General features: G+C 37.9%; 1 protein-coding gene across 2 annotated transcripts in view; it reads right to left on the bottom strand.

Annotated features, from left to right (window-relative positions):
- LOC128214040 (SCY1-like protein 2) overlaps positions 1-16,336 on the bottom strand; it is a 100,524-nt gene that overhangs the window by 48,696 nt on the left and 35,492 nt on the right. Inside the window, exons 1-4 of one of the 2 annotated variants that reach the window (XM_052920271.1) lie at positions 14,109-14,220; positions 13,017-13,061; positions 2,506-2,646; positions 1,403-1,618 (exon numbers count right to left, since the gene is read on the bottom strand). In XM_052920271.1, coding sequence (XP_052776231.1) covers positions 1,403-1,618; positions 2,506-2,646; positions 13,017-13,061; positions 14,109-14,129 — 423 coding nt within the window. In that variant the 5' untranslated portion in view covers positions 14,130-14,220. Of the gene's footprint in view, positions 1-1,402; positions 1,619-2,505; positions 2,647-13,016; positions 13,062-14,108; positions 14,221-16,336 lie in introns of those variants that run through there. The other variant, XM_052920269.1, reaches the window with a different exon arrangement.

Below are 16,336 nucleotides of genomic sequence, written 5' to 3'. Positions count from 1 at the left end.
TGTTACCTGGTCTACATGTTCTAGGCACAGCTGTTGGTTGTGTTACCTGATCTACATGTTCTAGGCACAGCTGTTGGTTGTAATACCTGTTCTACTTGTTCTAGGCACAGCTGTTGGTTGTGTAACCTGGTTTACATGCTTGAGGCACAGCTGTTTGTTGTGTTACCTGGTCTACATGTTCTAGGCACTGCTGTTGGTCGTGTTACCTGGTCTACATGTTCTAGTTACAGCTGTGGGCTTTGTTACCTGGTCTACATGTTCTAGGTACAGCTATTGGCTGTGTTACCTGCTCTACATGTTCTAGGTACAATTGTTGGTTGTGGTACCTAGTCTACATGTTCTATGAACAGCTGTTGGTTGTTTAACCTGATCTACATGTTCTAGGCACAGCTGTTTGTTATGTTACCTGCTCTACATGTTCTAGGCACAGCTGTTGGTTGTGTTACCTGGTCTACATGTTCTAGGCACAGCTATTGGTTGTGTTACTTGTTATGCATTTTCTAGGCACAGCTGTTGGTTGTGTTACCTGGTCTACATGCTCTAGGTACAACTGTTGGCTGTGTTACCTGGTCTATATGTTCTAGGTACAATTGTTGGTTGTGTTACCTAGTCTACATGTTCTATGAACAGCTGTTGGTTGTTTAACCTGATCTACATGTTCTAGGCACAGCTTTTGGTTGTGTTACCTGAGCTACATGTTCTAGGCACAGCTGTTGGTTGTGTTACCTGTTTTAAATGTTCTATACACAGGTGTTGGTTGTTTACCTGATCTACATGTTCTAGGTACAGCTGTTGGTTTTGTTACCTGATCTACATGTTCTAGGTACAGTTGTTGGTTGTGTTACCTGGTCTACATGTTCTAGGTACAGCTGTTGGTTTTGTTACCTGGTCTACATTTTCTAGGTACAGCTGTTGTTGTGTTAACTGGTCTACATGTTTCAGATGAGTTGTTTGTTGTATTACCTGGTCTTCATGTTTAATGTACAGCTGTGGATTGTGTTAACTGGCTCTACATGCTCTAGATACAGGTGTTGGTTGTGTTACCTGGTCTACATGTTCTAGTTACAGCTGTTTGTTGTGTTACCTGCTCTACATGTTCTAGGTACAGGTGTTGGTGTGTTACCTGGTCTACATGTTCCAGGTACAGCTGTGGGCTATGTTACCTGGTCTACATGTTCTAGGTACAGCTGTTGGTTGTGTTACCTGGTCTACATGTTCTAGGTACAGGTGTTGGTGTGTTACCTGATCTACATGTTCTAGGCACAGCTGTTGGTTGTGTTACCTGCTCTACATGTTCTAGGTACAGCTGTTGGTTGTGTTACATGGTCTACATGTTCTAGGCACAGCTGTTGGTTGTGTAACCTGGTCTACATGTTCTAGGCACAGCTGTTGGTCGTGTTACCTGGTCTACGTGTTTCAAGTACAGCTGTGGGTTGTGTTCGGCATTGATGAGAGGCTGGCCTTTGTTGTAGATACAGCACACAGTCATGCCAAGAGAGAAGATATCACTGATTGTGCTGAAATTCTTCTCTATCTGAACCTCTGGAGCAATGAAGTTCAGGTTTGGTTGAGCAAGTTTGGAGTTCTTTGTGCTCCATGGTTGACATGGAAATTTATCCTGCAACACAATCTTTTAAATTTGAAACAGCTTCAACATAAATGTGATTCACTGATCAGAGAATACAAACAAGAATTTAATCAGAAATCATATGTACATACTAAAATTAATGATATAATTATAAGAAATACTGTTTGCCGGAAATTGCACTGTTGACCTTCATGTTATATACCTGTTGTTTATGAGAACGAAACGGATGTCTAAATTAGAAAGTGCGAATGTGAAGAGTCACTGTGAGGGCAAGAAACAAGAGATGAGGAAGCTCATTGAATGTACAAGACAATATCAACCTTTGTCATTTAGTTCCCTGGCCAAGATTTAATGTCTCTTATGACTTGAGGGCTATCAAAGACTTGTCTTTAATAGCCGCCTGATTGATGTAATATTTTGATTTTACCGGTCTGTAATGAGGTTTGAGGGAAAAAAACACATTATTTTATATTGTCAGCCATAAAAGAAGTTGTGATATTTTTGTCTAATAGGTTTGTCCTTCAGCTTCCATTTGTGCTGTAACACTCAAACATGAAATCAATTCATTGGATGAGTACTGTGCCACAATTACAATCAATGACTACTAGCAAACTTGTAAGTTTATTTCTGACAATTATCATCAAGAAACAAACTATAATATGGTTGAGAGAAAATCAACATTTCACAGCACACTGGCGCTTCACTAAATTGCCCTTCAAAACCAATAACCTAGTCTGCTGATATGTGAAAGAACATTTCAGCCAATGATATTTAACAGAATTTGCTATAAATCTACTCTTACGAAGAGGTCACAAAAACCAAAAGTTCTTGTAACCACTGTCAAATAAGATGGTGCATAATTATTACTGCTTTCAAACATCATTAAACAAAATGCATTATTCAGATCATAAATGTACCTTTCCATCAGAAACCTTCTCAGCAAAGCCAAGGCCAGCAAGTTTCCAATTGCCAGTTTTGGTGATGAGGACGGTCTGGGGACACACGTTTCGGTGCACAAGACCCTCAGAAAGGTGCAGGTACGCCAGGGCCTCAGTGATCTGAAATATATAGCTATTCAAGGTACATGTATATAAATGTTTGTATATAAGCTGACAAATGGATCTTACACAAACTGCTATATAACACCATTTTGCTCAAATTCCATAGCTCAATATTAATTTCTAGTTTTTCTCCAAGCCCAGTTTTTAGACTATCTGCGCATGTGCCCAGGTAGTCTTAAGATCACAAACTCCAAAGAACTACTTCTATTCATGTCGTTTTAACCCATTTTTTGGTCTCAATGCGCTCTATGTTTAGCAGAATGACGTCGAAACCATACAAATGGATTGGTGGTGTTGCAGTCCGAGTATGAGTTTTTGTTTGTTCAGCTATTTCCGCACTGTAATTATGTATCCCGGCGTTTTATTTTTAGCAGAATATAACTATTTTTAGATCGTTATATTTATCAGATTAATGAGGGTCAAGATAATGGAGGCTCTGGTAGGAAGATAACATACAGTATTGATATTCACTCTAGTTTAACCCATGATGTTTCAGAAATTATTACCGACCACAAGTGTCCCATCGCCTGCAGGATTTGTTATTTAAACCTGACGTGACCCTGAAGCACTCTTATTTGTAATGGTGATTGTTTACTTGACTTTTATGAGACAAGAAACAAATATAATTATTGTCTTAGTGTTAAAATAGTTGTATCTCAGGTTTCGCATTGCTAATGCTTCAAATACTATATACATTATAATTTACCTCAGCTACACAATAACAAGATACTATTCATTCCTTGATTTTAGGCGTTTATATTTCTAATGAGATGTTTTCATTTTTGCATAAAAGCTTCATTCCGGTGTATTCTTGGCATAGTTTTAGACATTAGGCTTTCAATTTATATAAGCACACATGCCCTGATACGACAGTGAGTCATGCATACGTTTGGTGAAGCAAATTAAGTAGTTCGAATTAAACCTGTTTAACATCCAAAGGGTACGAAGCATTCATAACAGCACTAGAACTGTTTCTACACAGGTACTTACATTAAACATAAATAACATTAAATTTATTAATAAACTTTAAAAAGCACAGTCCTATTCTCATTCATAAAAACAGACTAGTTACGATAATCTAAAAATAGTTTCAACTTCATTAAATGACCTATATTCTAAACATGGTTTCTACATACATCAACTGACCACATGTTTGACCTCACCGCGGGAAAACGACCATCTGATAAACTCATTTTAAAAGGTATTATTGCTAAAGTTGCTCGTAAAAATAAAATCATTTTCCTTAAAGAATTAAAACGTGTAAGTTCATAAAATTTGTCTAACGTATGCTATCTAATCAAAGCACCGAAAAACCTTTAGACGCAATTGAAAAGAGCATTTACTGTAACTTCAAATACATGGGGATAGGTCGACTGAATTGATATAAAGCTGTGCATTTTGAATGGAATTATTGCTGAAGTTGTTTGTAAAAAAATGATTTTCCCTAAACAAAACGTGTATGTTAATAAAAGGAAATGATATATATATATATATATATATATATATATATATATATATATATATGTATATAAATATATATATATATGATGTATTGTATTTTCCTATCGTATAATATCTAATCAAAGCAATGAAAAACCTTTAGAAACGATTGAAATGGGGCATGCATTGAAACACTAAATACACGGGGATGGGGGGATTACGACGATTGAAGTGACATTTACAAAAACAAAATGACACAAGACGCCATAAAGATATAGATATGTTTGTTTCTTCGCCAGTGTGGGCACAAGCGCTGTCAGCACATTTTTCACTTTTATTTATGTGCTCTTCACCCATATTCCCATAGTTCAAATAAAATTTGCAACTCTCACATATTTGCCCGCAGATAGTCTTTCAGCGCCTCGCGCTTTGATTTCTGCTTAGGGATTTAACTGACTGGATTTAAAACTGACAACATCATGAAATAATGTTCAAAGGAAGGTAATCTCTGCTTAGTTACTTGATCAGTGGGTCTTCAATCTTTAATCAATCTGGCAATAAACTGTCATCAACTGCATCAGTATGTATCCTGGATACTGCACCATTCACTCACCCTCCACTACAGTAGCATCACACTTGGCGATCACCACTCACAATCTCTTATTTTCCCATCAATATACCAATGTGTCAACCTAATCACACTTCAGCAAGGCAATAAAACATAGATTTTACATTTCATAGGTCACATTGAACCATTAATTGCATTTAATTTCTGTATCTGTAGTTAGATTTTCCATCAAATTTTGCTTGAATTGCATTCCAACTTTCTGAATGATGAAAAAAGCAATTACATTTGTCTTTTAAACCGTCAGAAACTTTAATTTCATCTCTCCCCAGGCATTTGAAAAAATATGTTAGCCATCTCATCTATCATAGTGTAGCAAACCCCCCTAGAATAACGAAATGTTATTAAAAGCCGATAATAAAATGAATTATGTGTCCTTACAGCATGATTATAAGGATTAAAGACTGAATATTGGTTTATAGCTCGAACGAAGCAGTTGCCTTATTGACGCCAATATCATTTTACAGACTATTTTTGCTGCATTTCAAAGCCGAATTGTCAATAGTTATTATCCGAGAGAACCTCTGGGCTTTAGGAAGAAAGACTTTTCTGAAATAATTGACCAGCAATTGATGAATATATGAAAATAGCATCAATATGGAGCAAAGTCCCAGAAATACCACAACCCACAACAGTGGCAACATGACATGGCAGTACAGATGACTGCAGAAAGAAATGGTCAAGATAGAAACAGCTACTTCACTGCTGACAATTTTAGACTTTAACAAAAGGATAGGATAATTTACGGCTTTCACTATTTCTTCAAGATAAACATCAAATAATGTGAACTACAGGCATTCTGATTTTTTCAAAACTTTGCATACTTACATTAAACTATATATAGTTTTAAACATTTTTCATTGCTTTCCAACTCCTCTTGACATTTTATTTTGACTGTGTTCAGGGTGATATAAGGCCTGTCCAAAGTTATCTGCTTATCACATTCACCGATGTTCAATCTCACAACCGACGTTCAATCTCCCAATCGATGTTCAATCACCTAACCGATATTCCATCTCCAATGTTCAATTTCCCAACTGATATTCAATCTCCCATCCAATGTTCAATAGTGTAACAGATGTTCAATTTCCCAACTGATATTCAATCTCCCATCCAATGTTCAATAGTGTAACAGATGTTCAATTTCCCAACTGATATTCAATCTCCCATCCAATTTTCAATAGTGTAACAGATGTTCGAATTCCCAACTGATATTCAATCTCCCATCCAATGTTCAATAGTGTAACAAATGTTCAATCTACCTACCAATATTCAATTTCCCTACTGATGTTCAATCTTCCAACCGTTGTTCAGTCTCCCAACTGATTTTTGATCTCCCAACTGGTATTCAATCTCCCAGCAATATGCAATCCTCAACCAATATTCAATCTCCCTACCAATATTCCATCTACCTACAAATTTAATCTCTTTACTGCTGTCTAATCTTCCAACCAATGTTTAATCTCCCAACTGATATTCAATCTACCTACCTATATTCAATCTCCCAACCAATGTTCAATCTCCCAACCGATGTTCAATCTCCCAAGCAATGTCCAATCTCCCAAACAATGTTCAAATGTTCAATCTCCAAACCAATGTTCAATCTACCTCCCTATATTCAATCTCCCAAACAATGTTCAATCTCAAATCTGATGTTCAATCTCCCAAACGATGTTCAATTTCCCACACAATGTTCAATCTCCCAAACAATGTTCAATCTCCCAAACAATGTCCAATCTCCCAAACAATGTTCAATCTCCCTACTGATGTTCAATCTCCCAAACAATGTTCAATCTCCTAACCGATGTTCAATCTCCCAAACAATGTTCAATCTCCCAAACAATGTCCAATCTCCCAAACAATGTTCAATCTCCCAACCAATGTCCAATCTCCCAACCGATGTTCAATCTCCCAAACAATGTTCAATCTCCCAACCGATGTCCAATCTCCCAAACAATGCACAATCTCCCTACCAATGTTCAATCTCCCAACAGATGTTCAATCTCCCAACCGATGTCCAATCTCCCAAAACAATGTTCAATCTCCCTACCAATGTTCAATCTCCCTACCAATGTTCAATCTCCCAACCGATGTCCAATCTCCCAACCCATGTCCAATATCCCAAACAATGTTCAATCTCCCTACCAATGTTCAATCTCCCTACCAATGTTCAATCTCCCTACCGATGTTCAATCTCCCAAACAATGTCCAATCTCCCAAACAATGTTCAATCTCCCTACCAATGTTCAATCTCCCTACCAATGTTCAATCTCCCAAACGATGTCCAATCTCCCAAACAATGTTCAATCTCCCAACCCATGTTCAATCTCCCAACCAATGTTCAATCTCCCAACCGATGTCCAATCTCCCAAACAATGGTCAATCTCCCAAACAATGTTCAATCTCCCAACCGATGTTCAATCTCCCAAACAATGTTCAATCTCCCTACCATGTCAATCTCCCAACCGATTTTCAATATCTCAACCAATGTTCAATCTCCCTACCGATGTTCAATCTCCCAACCGATGTTCAATCTCCCAACCAATGTTCAATCTCCCAACAGATGTCCAATCTCCCAACCGATGTCCAATCTCCCAAACAATGTTCAATCTCCCAACCAATGTTCAATCTCCCATTTACCAATATTCAATCTCCCAACTGATATTCAATCTCCCAACTGATATTCAATCTCCCAACATATGTTCAATTTCCCAACTGATATTCAATCTCCCAACTGATATTCAATCTCCCAACTGATGTTCAATCTCCCAACTGATATTCAATCTCCCAACTGATCTCCAAACTGATCTCCAAATGGTAAATAACAACAAACAATGTTGTTCTGTCTGCCCTTTTCAAAACATAGGTAGCAATATAACTAAAACTTATTATTTTTGGCGCATCATATCAATGGGAAATTAAGTTTGCTTCATAAAAACATCAACGTAAAACGTATTGCATGGCTACTGGATGAAAATTGGTGCTACTGCCACACCACAGAGAGGATGGGAACTAAAAAGATACACATCGTCGCTTTAAGAGTTATATTAAAGCAATGCTTTTATATGATTTAACAGAGGCAGTAGCCAGGTAGTATGCTTATCAGACTCTGGTTCAATGGGTCCATGGTTCAATCCTCACTTGGAGCTTCATCTATGATTAGTACTGGTTATCACTCAGGAACAGTAAATTATTGTCCATCAAAATTGCACAAAGCAATGCGGTGAATGTGGTAGCAATGGATGTGGTAGCACATTATGAATGTTGAAATAAGTGTTTCAGAGCTTTTATTACTGTTTAATCACTCTGTTACCTTTTAATGACAATCAGCAAAAAAACAACAACACATTTTAATAGAAAATGAAAGGCTGACAAGACAATACAAAATCACTATCAATGGTAACAATGATGTTTTGATAATTTCTGCAAGTTAATGTAATTCATGGAAGTTTGGGTGTAAAACTATTGGAGAGGGCTGGTTAAGCACTATAAACCCTCAATATATCGATGATTACATAAGAACACATTGAAAAGTTTGCTTAAGTTTTTAAAGCTAAATCTCCAAAACAATTTGCTATAACTAAAAATAGGGGAATTTTTGTTTTTGCCATCAATGGGTGTGGTATTAACATCAATGGATATGTTGGCAGCAGCAACAATAGTGATAGTAGCTGGAATGAGGGTGGTATTTATATCAATAGATTTTGAAGTAATGGCAAAAGGTGTGGTAACAATAGTAATTAATGTGGTAGAAATGGTAAAAGGTGTGATAGCAATGTCAATGAGTGTGGTATAAACATCAATGGAGGTGGTTAAGCAATAGCAAATGGGCATGGTAGCAATGGCAAATGAGTGTGATAGCAATGCAATTGGGTGTGATAGCAATGGCTAATGGGTGTGGAAGCAATGGCAAATGAGTGTGATAGCAATGCAATTAGGTGTGATAGCAATGGCAAATAGGTGTGATAGCAATGGCGATTGGGTGTTATAGCAATGGAAAATGGGCATGGTAGCAATTAATGGCAAATGAATGTGGTAGCAATGGCAAATGAGTGTGATAGCAATGGCAATGAATGTGGTAGCAATGGCAATGAATGTTGCAGCAATGGCAATAAATGTGGTAGCAATGGCAATGAATGTGGTAGCAATGGCAATGAATGTGGTAGCAATGGCAATGTATGTGGTAGCAATGGCAATGAATGTTGTAGCAATGGCAATGAATGTTGTAGCAATGGCACTGAATGTGGTAGCAATGGCAATGAATGTGGTAGCAATGGCAATGAATGTGGTAGCAATGGCAATGTATGTGGTAGCAATGGCAATGTATGTGGTAGCAATGGCAATGAATGTTGTAGCAATGGCAATGAATGTTGTAGCAATGGCACTGTATGTTGTAGCAATGGCAATGAATGTTGTAGCAATGGCAATGAATGTGGTAGCAATGGCAATGAATGTGGTAGCAATGGCAATGAATGTTGTAGCAATGGCAATGAATGTGGTAGCAATGGCAATGAATGTGGTAGCAATGGCAATGAATGTTGTAGCAATGGCAATGAATGTTGTAGCAATGGCAATGAATGTGGTAGCAATGCAATTAGGTGTGGTAGCAATGGCAATGAATGTGGTAGCAATGGCAATGAATGTTGTAGCAATGGCAATGAATGTGGTAGCAATGGCAATGAATGTGGTAGCAATGGCAATGAATGTGGTAGCAATGGCAGTGAATGTGGTAGCAATGGCAATGAATGTTGTAGCAATGACAATAAATGTTGTAGCAATGGCAATTAATGTGGTGGCAATGAATGTTGTAGCAATGCCAATGAATGTGGTACCAATGGCAATGAATGTGGTAGCAATGGCAATAAATGTGGAAGCAATGGAAATGAATGTGGTACCAATGGCAATGAATGTGGTACCAATGGCAGTGAATGTGGTACCAATGGCAATGAATGTGGTACCAATGGCAGTGAATGTGGTACCAATGGCAGTGAATGTGGTACCAATGGCACTGAATGTGGTACCAATGGCAATGAATGTGGTAGCAATGGCAAATGAGTGTGATAGCAATGGCAAATGGATGTGGTAGAAATAAAAAATGGATGTGGTAGCAATGTAAAATGGGTGTGATAGCAATGGCAATGAATAGGTGTGATAGCAATGGCAATGCATGGGTGTGATAGCAATGGCAATGAATGAGGTAGCAAAGGCAATATATATTGTATCAATGGCAATATATATGGCAGTAATTGCAATGAATATGGTAGCAATGGAAAATGGATGTGGTAGCAACAGCTATGGGTGTGGTAGCAATGACATTCAGTGTGGTAGCAATGGCAATGGATTTGGTAGCAATGGCAATGAATGTGGTAGCAATGGCAATGAATGTGGTACCAACGGCAATAAATGTGGTAGCAATGGCAGTGAATGTGGTAGCAATGGCAATGAATGTGGTACCAACGGCAATAAATGTGGTAGCAATGGCAGTGAATGTGGTAGCAATGGCAATGAATATGGTAGGAACGGCAATGGGTGCGGGAATAACAGTAATGGGTGTGGTAGCAACAGCAATGGGTGTGGCAGCAATGGTAATCAGTGTGATAGCAATGGCAAGGGGTATGGTAGCAATTGCAACAAATGTGGAAGCAATGTCAATGGATGTGATAGCAATGTCAACAGATGTGGTAGCATCAGCAATGAATGTGGTAGCAATGGCAAATGGGTGTGGTATTAACAGATATGCATGTGGTAGCAATGAAAATCGGTGTGGTAGCAATGGCAAGGGATGAGGTAGCAATGGTAACAAGTGTGGTAGTAATGGCAATGAATGTGGTACCAATAACAATGAATGTGGTAGCAATGAATGTGGTAGCAATGGCAATGGATGTGGTAGCAATTGCAGTAAAATTGATAGCAATGGCAATGAATGTGGTACCAATGGCAATGAATGTGGTAGCAATGAATGTGGTAGCAATGGCAATGGATGTGGTAGCAATTGCAGTAAAATTGGTAGCAATGGCAATGACTGTGGTAGCAATGGCAGTGAAAACGGTAGCAATGGCAATGAATGTGGTAGCAATGGCAGTGATTGTGGTAGCAATGGCAATGAATGTAGTAGCAACAGCAATGGGTGTGGTTGCAACAGCAATGGATGTGGAAGCAACAGCAATGGGTGTGAAAGCAATAGAAATGGGTGTGGTACCAACATCAATAAATGTGAAAGCAATGAAAATGCATGTGGAAGCAATGGCAATGGGTGTGGTAGCAACAGCAATGGGTGTGGTAGCATCAGCAATGAATGTGGAAGCAATGGCAATCAGCAATGGGTGTGGTAGCATCAGCAATGAATGTGGAAGCAATGGCAATGCATGTGGAAGCAATGGCAGTGATTGTGGTAGCAATGGAAGTGATTGTGGTAGCAATGGCAATGAATGTAGTAGCAATGGCAATGGGTGTGGTTGCAACAGCAATGGATGTGGAAGCAACAACAATGGGTGTGAAAGCAATAGAAATGGGTGTGGTACCAACATCAATAAATGTGAAAGCAATGAAAATGCATGTGGAAGCAATGGCAATGGGTGTGGTAGCAACAGCAATGGGTGTGGTAGCATCAGCAATGAATGTGGAAGCAATGGCAATCAGCAATGGGTGTGGTAGCATCAGCAATGAATGTGGAAGCAATGGCAATGCATGTAGAAGCAATGGCAATGGGTGTGGTAGTAACAGCAATGGGTGTGGAAGCATCAGCAATGAATGTGGAAGCAATGGCAATGGGTGTGGTAGCAACAGCAATGGGTGTGGTAGGAACAGCAATGGGTGTGGTAGCAGCAGTAATTGGTGTGGTAGCAACAGCAATGGGTATGGTAGCATCAGCAATGGGTGTGGTAACAATAACAATAGGTGTGGTAGCAATGGCAATGAATGTGGAAGCAATGACAATTGGTGTGGTAGCAACAGCAATAGGTGTGGTAGCAACAGCAATAGGTGTGGTAGGAACAGCAATAGGTGTGGTAGGAACAGCAATAGGTGTGGTAGCAACAACAATAGGTGTGGTAGCAACAGCAATAGGTGTGGTAGGAACAGCAATAGGTGTGGTAGCAACAGCAATAGGTGTGGTAGCAATAACAATAGGTGTGGTAGCAATGGCAATGAATGTGGAAGCAATGACAATTGGTGTGGTAGCAACAGCAATAGGTGTGGTAGCAACAGCAATAGGTGTGGTAGCAACAGCAATAGGTGTGGTAGGAACAGCAATAGGTGTGGTAGCAACAGCAATAGGTGTGGTAGGAACAGCAATGGGAGTGGTAGTAATGGCAAGGAATGTTTTTTGACGGTTGAGTTAGTTAAAGGAGTGGAAAAGCTGTATTTTGTAATAACAATGGCTTAAGAAGTGAGAATGGTGACTGGAACAGATTCAGGGGAAGTCACTAAGACAACTGTCACAGCAGTTGTAACATTCAAAAGTACATGTAATCTAGATTTTATGTAACTTGATTATACATTATACATGGTTTCAAACTTCAGACACATTATTTTGTCTGATTCTGTATGATAATATTATAAATGATTATAGTTTTGATTTTGCAAAGTCTTACTAATGAAAGGTCACTGATATGGAGATGGTTTCGCCATAATCACCATGTGGCTTTGCCTTCTGCCAAGATCTCTCTTGAAACCTTCCAATATACTCTTATCTCAAATCAAACGGAAAATGATGTCCTCAATTAGGCCACCAACATTACAGAACATTAGACGGAAAATTGAGCATCTTCCCACACCAGCGCCACAATTTAGGAATTCCTGACAAATGAAAATTGATGCTGGAAACAGCCATACAAAAACAACTCGGACAAACAACTATTACTGTACTCTGTTGCTAAATTGTGTTAATATTGTAAGATTGATGCCGTAGCAAGTCCATATACATTCAATTGTCATAAAAACGACAAATTAGAGAAAAGATCAATGGATCCCTCCAAGACTCAATGTCTAATCTAATGAATTTTATGTCGGGGAAACACACTTACATTGAGCTTCTTTATATCATAAAATGACATTTCAATCTTGGCGTAATGATATCCTCATACTGTTTCAATATACCCTGCTGCAAAGAGTGAGTGAACTCATTTTATAAAACATTTTTCTTTTGTCTTCTTAGGCAATCATATCAAAATGGTCTTAAGCTTGTAGAATTATGCAACCACTCATTTGAGATACCTCCTTAAAAATAATTGTATTATAATCATCCTGGAATCCTATACAAGCTTTCATTGTTATACAAGCGGTAACAATGACAATTGCTTACCTGTAAAATACCATATTTGATCTCCAGTTCTAGAAACTCGCGATCCTGAAATAGCAAATGAAACATTATATCAGTCGGCACTAAAATAAAGAAAATAATACATGAACAAATGCTTAAACTAAGACAACCATAACATAGGTCAACACTGAAATTGAGACAAATATAACATTAGTCAGCATTAAGATTAAGAAAATCATGACACGATGTCAGCACTGAAATTAAGACATTCATTACATGATGTCAGAATTGAAATTAAGGCATTCATGACATGATGTCAGAATTGAAATCAAGACATTCATGACATGATGTCAGCACTAAAATAAAGACATTAACAACATGACAAGATGTCAGACTTGAAATTAAGACATTCATGACATGAAGCCAGCATTGAATTTAAGACAATCATGACATGATGTCAGCATTGAAATTAAGACATTCATGACATGATGTCAGCATTGAAATTAAGACATTTATACATGATGTCAGCATTGAAATTAAGACGTTCATTACATGATGTCAGCACTGAAATTAAGACAAACATAGCATGAGTATAGTGATGGAATGTCAACAGACAACGAGATATTTGCAAACAATTAAAATGTCCAGAAATAATGCAAATGAGTTTAAATGATTTGAAAATCAACCATTCTGCAGAAAATCGAAACTGTTGATTTCTGCTGAAGACAATAGGGACATTTCTTTTTGCTTTGAATGTTCTGTACAACTTGAAAAATACTATTTTTATGAATAACAAGGGCTTTATTAAAACTAATTCTGCTCATTGAAATTGAAAAAGGTCATTTATCATTGAACAGAGCCTTTAATGGCTCAGTCGTTGGTTAAACAAACTGCTTACATTGGCCTGTTTTATTTAAATAAACTGCATCAGTTATTCTGCAACAGGGACCATTTCCCTGTAAACAGCAGACTTTCTAATTGCTCCCAGGACAATTCAGAGTCCCAGATTAAAGGAAGACAAAGTCAGAAGCCAGCGGAGTAAAAACAATTAAAATCAAGTCATCTTGGCCCCTCATTTACATACCATTAGATGACAGTCAAGATAGAAAGCTTAGATAACCAAGAGGCACGTACATTACTATGGACTGCCATCATGTACAGAATCCATTTTGATGCCACAGTATGAATAATTTTCCATGAAAACCGCACCAATGACTAAATTTAGACTCATTAAGATGACTTCTTGAGACATACTGTATCTTGTCATATACATCCTGTTTATTTACTACTTAAGTGTCAATTGAGATTGACTTGACACGATTTTTCCAGAGACAAATTGTAAATAATGAGACATCCAATTTGCACTAAAAATGGACAAATAGGTGGCGCAATATTGACAGTAAATAATGGCTTGTCTGATGTGCCTCTCACTAATAGACGTAAAGATGATCTTATGAATCACTTCTCAGCATCCCTATTACCTACTTTAGTCATGGCATCTGAAGCTACAATACATTTCACATCACTTCATAAAGCCCTTGGCAACAAATGCTATCGGTATGTTACACAAATAGAGACGGATTACCATATGTCATTTTAGATAATGACATACTAAAAAACAGAAAAAGTTATCTGCCAAGGATGTGATCTGCCCAACATGAGATCTAGTCATGTAACATGGTGGTTTGCCTAGTCACTATCTGCCCATATAACACAATGGTTTGCCTAGTAACTGTCTGCCCATATTAAATAATGGTTCGCCTAGTCTATATCTGCCCATATAACATGATGGTTTACCTAGTCAATATCTGCCGATATACAAGATGGTTCACCTAATCACTATCTATCCATATAGCTTGATGGTTTGCCTAGTAACTGTCTGCACATAATCAAAATGATTTGCCTAGTCACGATCTGACCATATAACATGATGATTTGCTTAGTCACTATCTGCCCATAATCAAATTGGTTTGCCTAGTCACTATCTGCCCATATAACATGATGGTTTATTTAGTCACTTTCTGCCAATATAACATGATGGTTTGCCTAGTCGCTATGTACATATAACATGATGGTTTGCCTAGTCGCTATGTACATATAACATGATGGTTTCCCTAGTCGCTATGTACATATAACATGATGATTTATTTAGTCGCTATGTACATATAACATGATGGTTTGCCTCGTCGTTATGTACATATAACATGATGGTTTGTCTATTCACTATGTACATATAACATGATTGTTTATTTAGTCACTTTCTGCCAATATTACATGATGGTTTGCCTAGTCGCTATGTACATATAACATGATGGTTTGCCTAGTCGCTATGTACATATAACATGATGGTTAATTTAGTCACTTTCTGCCAATATTACATGATGGTTTGCCTAGTCGCTATGTACATATAACATGATGGTTTGCCTAGTCGCTATGTACATATAACATGATGGTTAATTTAGTCACTATCTGCCCATATAACATGATGGTTGATTTAGTCACTTTCTGCCAATATTGCATGATGGTTTGCCTAGTCGCTATGTACATATAACATGATGGTTTGCCTAGTCGCTATGTACATATAACATGATGGTTAATTTAGTCACTTTCTGCCAATATGACATGATGGTTTGTCTAGTCACTATGTACATATAACATGATGGTTAATTTAGTCACTTTCTGCCAATATAACATGATGGTTTGCCTAGTTGCTATGTTCATATGACATGATGGTTTGTCTAGTCACAATTTGCCCATATTAAATAATGGGATGCCTAGTCACTATCTGCCCATATAAGATAATGGTTTGCCTAGTCACTATCTGCCAATGTGATATGATATTTTACCTAGTCACTATTTGCCAATATAACATGATGGTTTGTCTAGCCACTATGTCCATACAACAAAATAGTTCGCCTAGTCACTATCTGCCCACATAACATAATCGTTTGCCTAGTCACTATCTGTCCACATATCATAATGGTTCACCTAGTCACTATCTGCCCACATAATATAATGGTTTGCCTAGTCACTATCTGCCCACATAACATAATGGTTTGCCTAGTCACTATCTGCCCACATAACATAATGGTTTGCTTAGTCACTATCTGCCCACATAACATTATGGTTGCCTAGTCACTATCTGCCCACATAATATAATGGTTTGCCTAGTCACTATCTGCCCACATAACATTATGGTTTGCCTAGTCACTATCTGCCCACATAACATAATGATTCACCTAGTCACTATCTGCTCACATAACATAATGATTCACCTAGTCACTATCTGCCCACATAACATAATGGTTTGCCTAGTTACTATCTGCCCACATAACATAATGGTTTGCCTAGTCACTATCTGC

This window comes from Mya arenaria, chromosome 13, assembly GCF_026914265.1.
Source record: "Mya arenaria isolate MELC-2E11 chromosome 13, ASM2691426v1".
Classification (NCBI taxonomy): Eukaryota; Metazoa; Mollusca; class Bivalvia; order Myida; family Myidae; genus Mya; species Mya arenaria.
The sequence above is the reverse complement of the archived record's forward strand: the minus strand, read 5'-3'. Positions and strand labels throughout refer to the sequence as shown.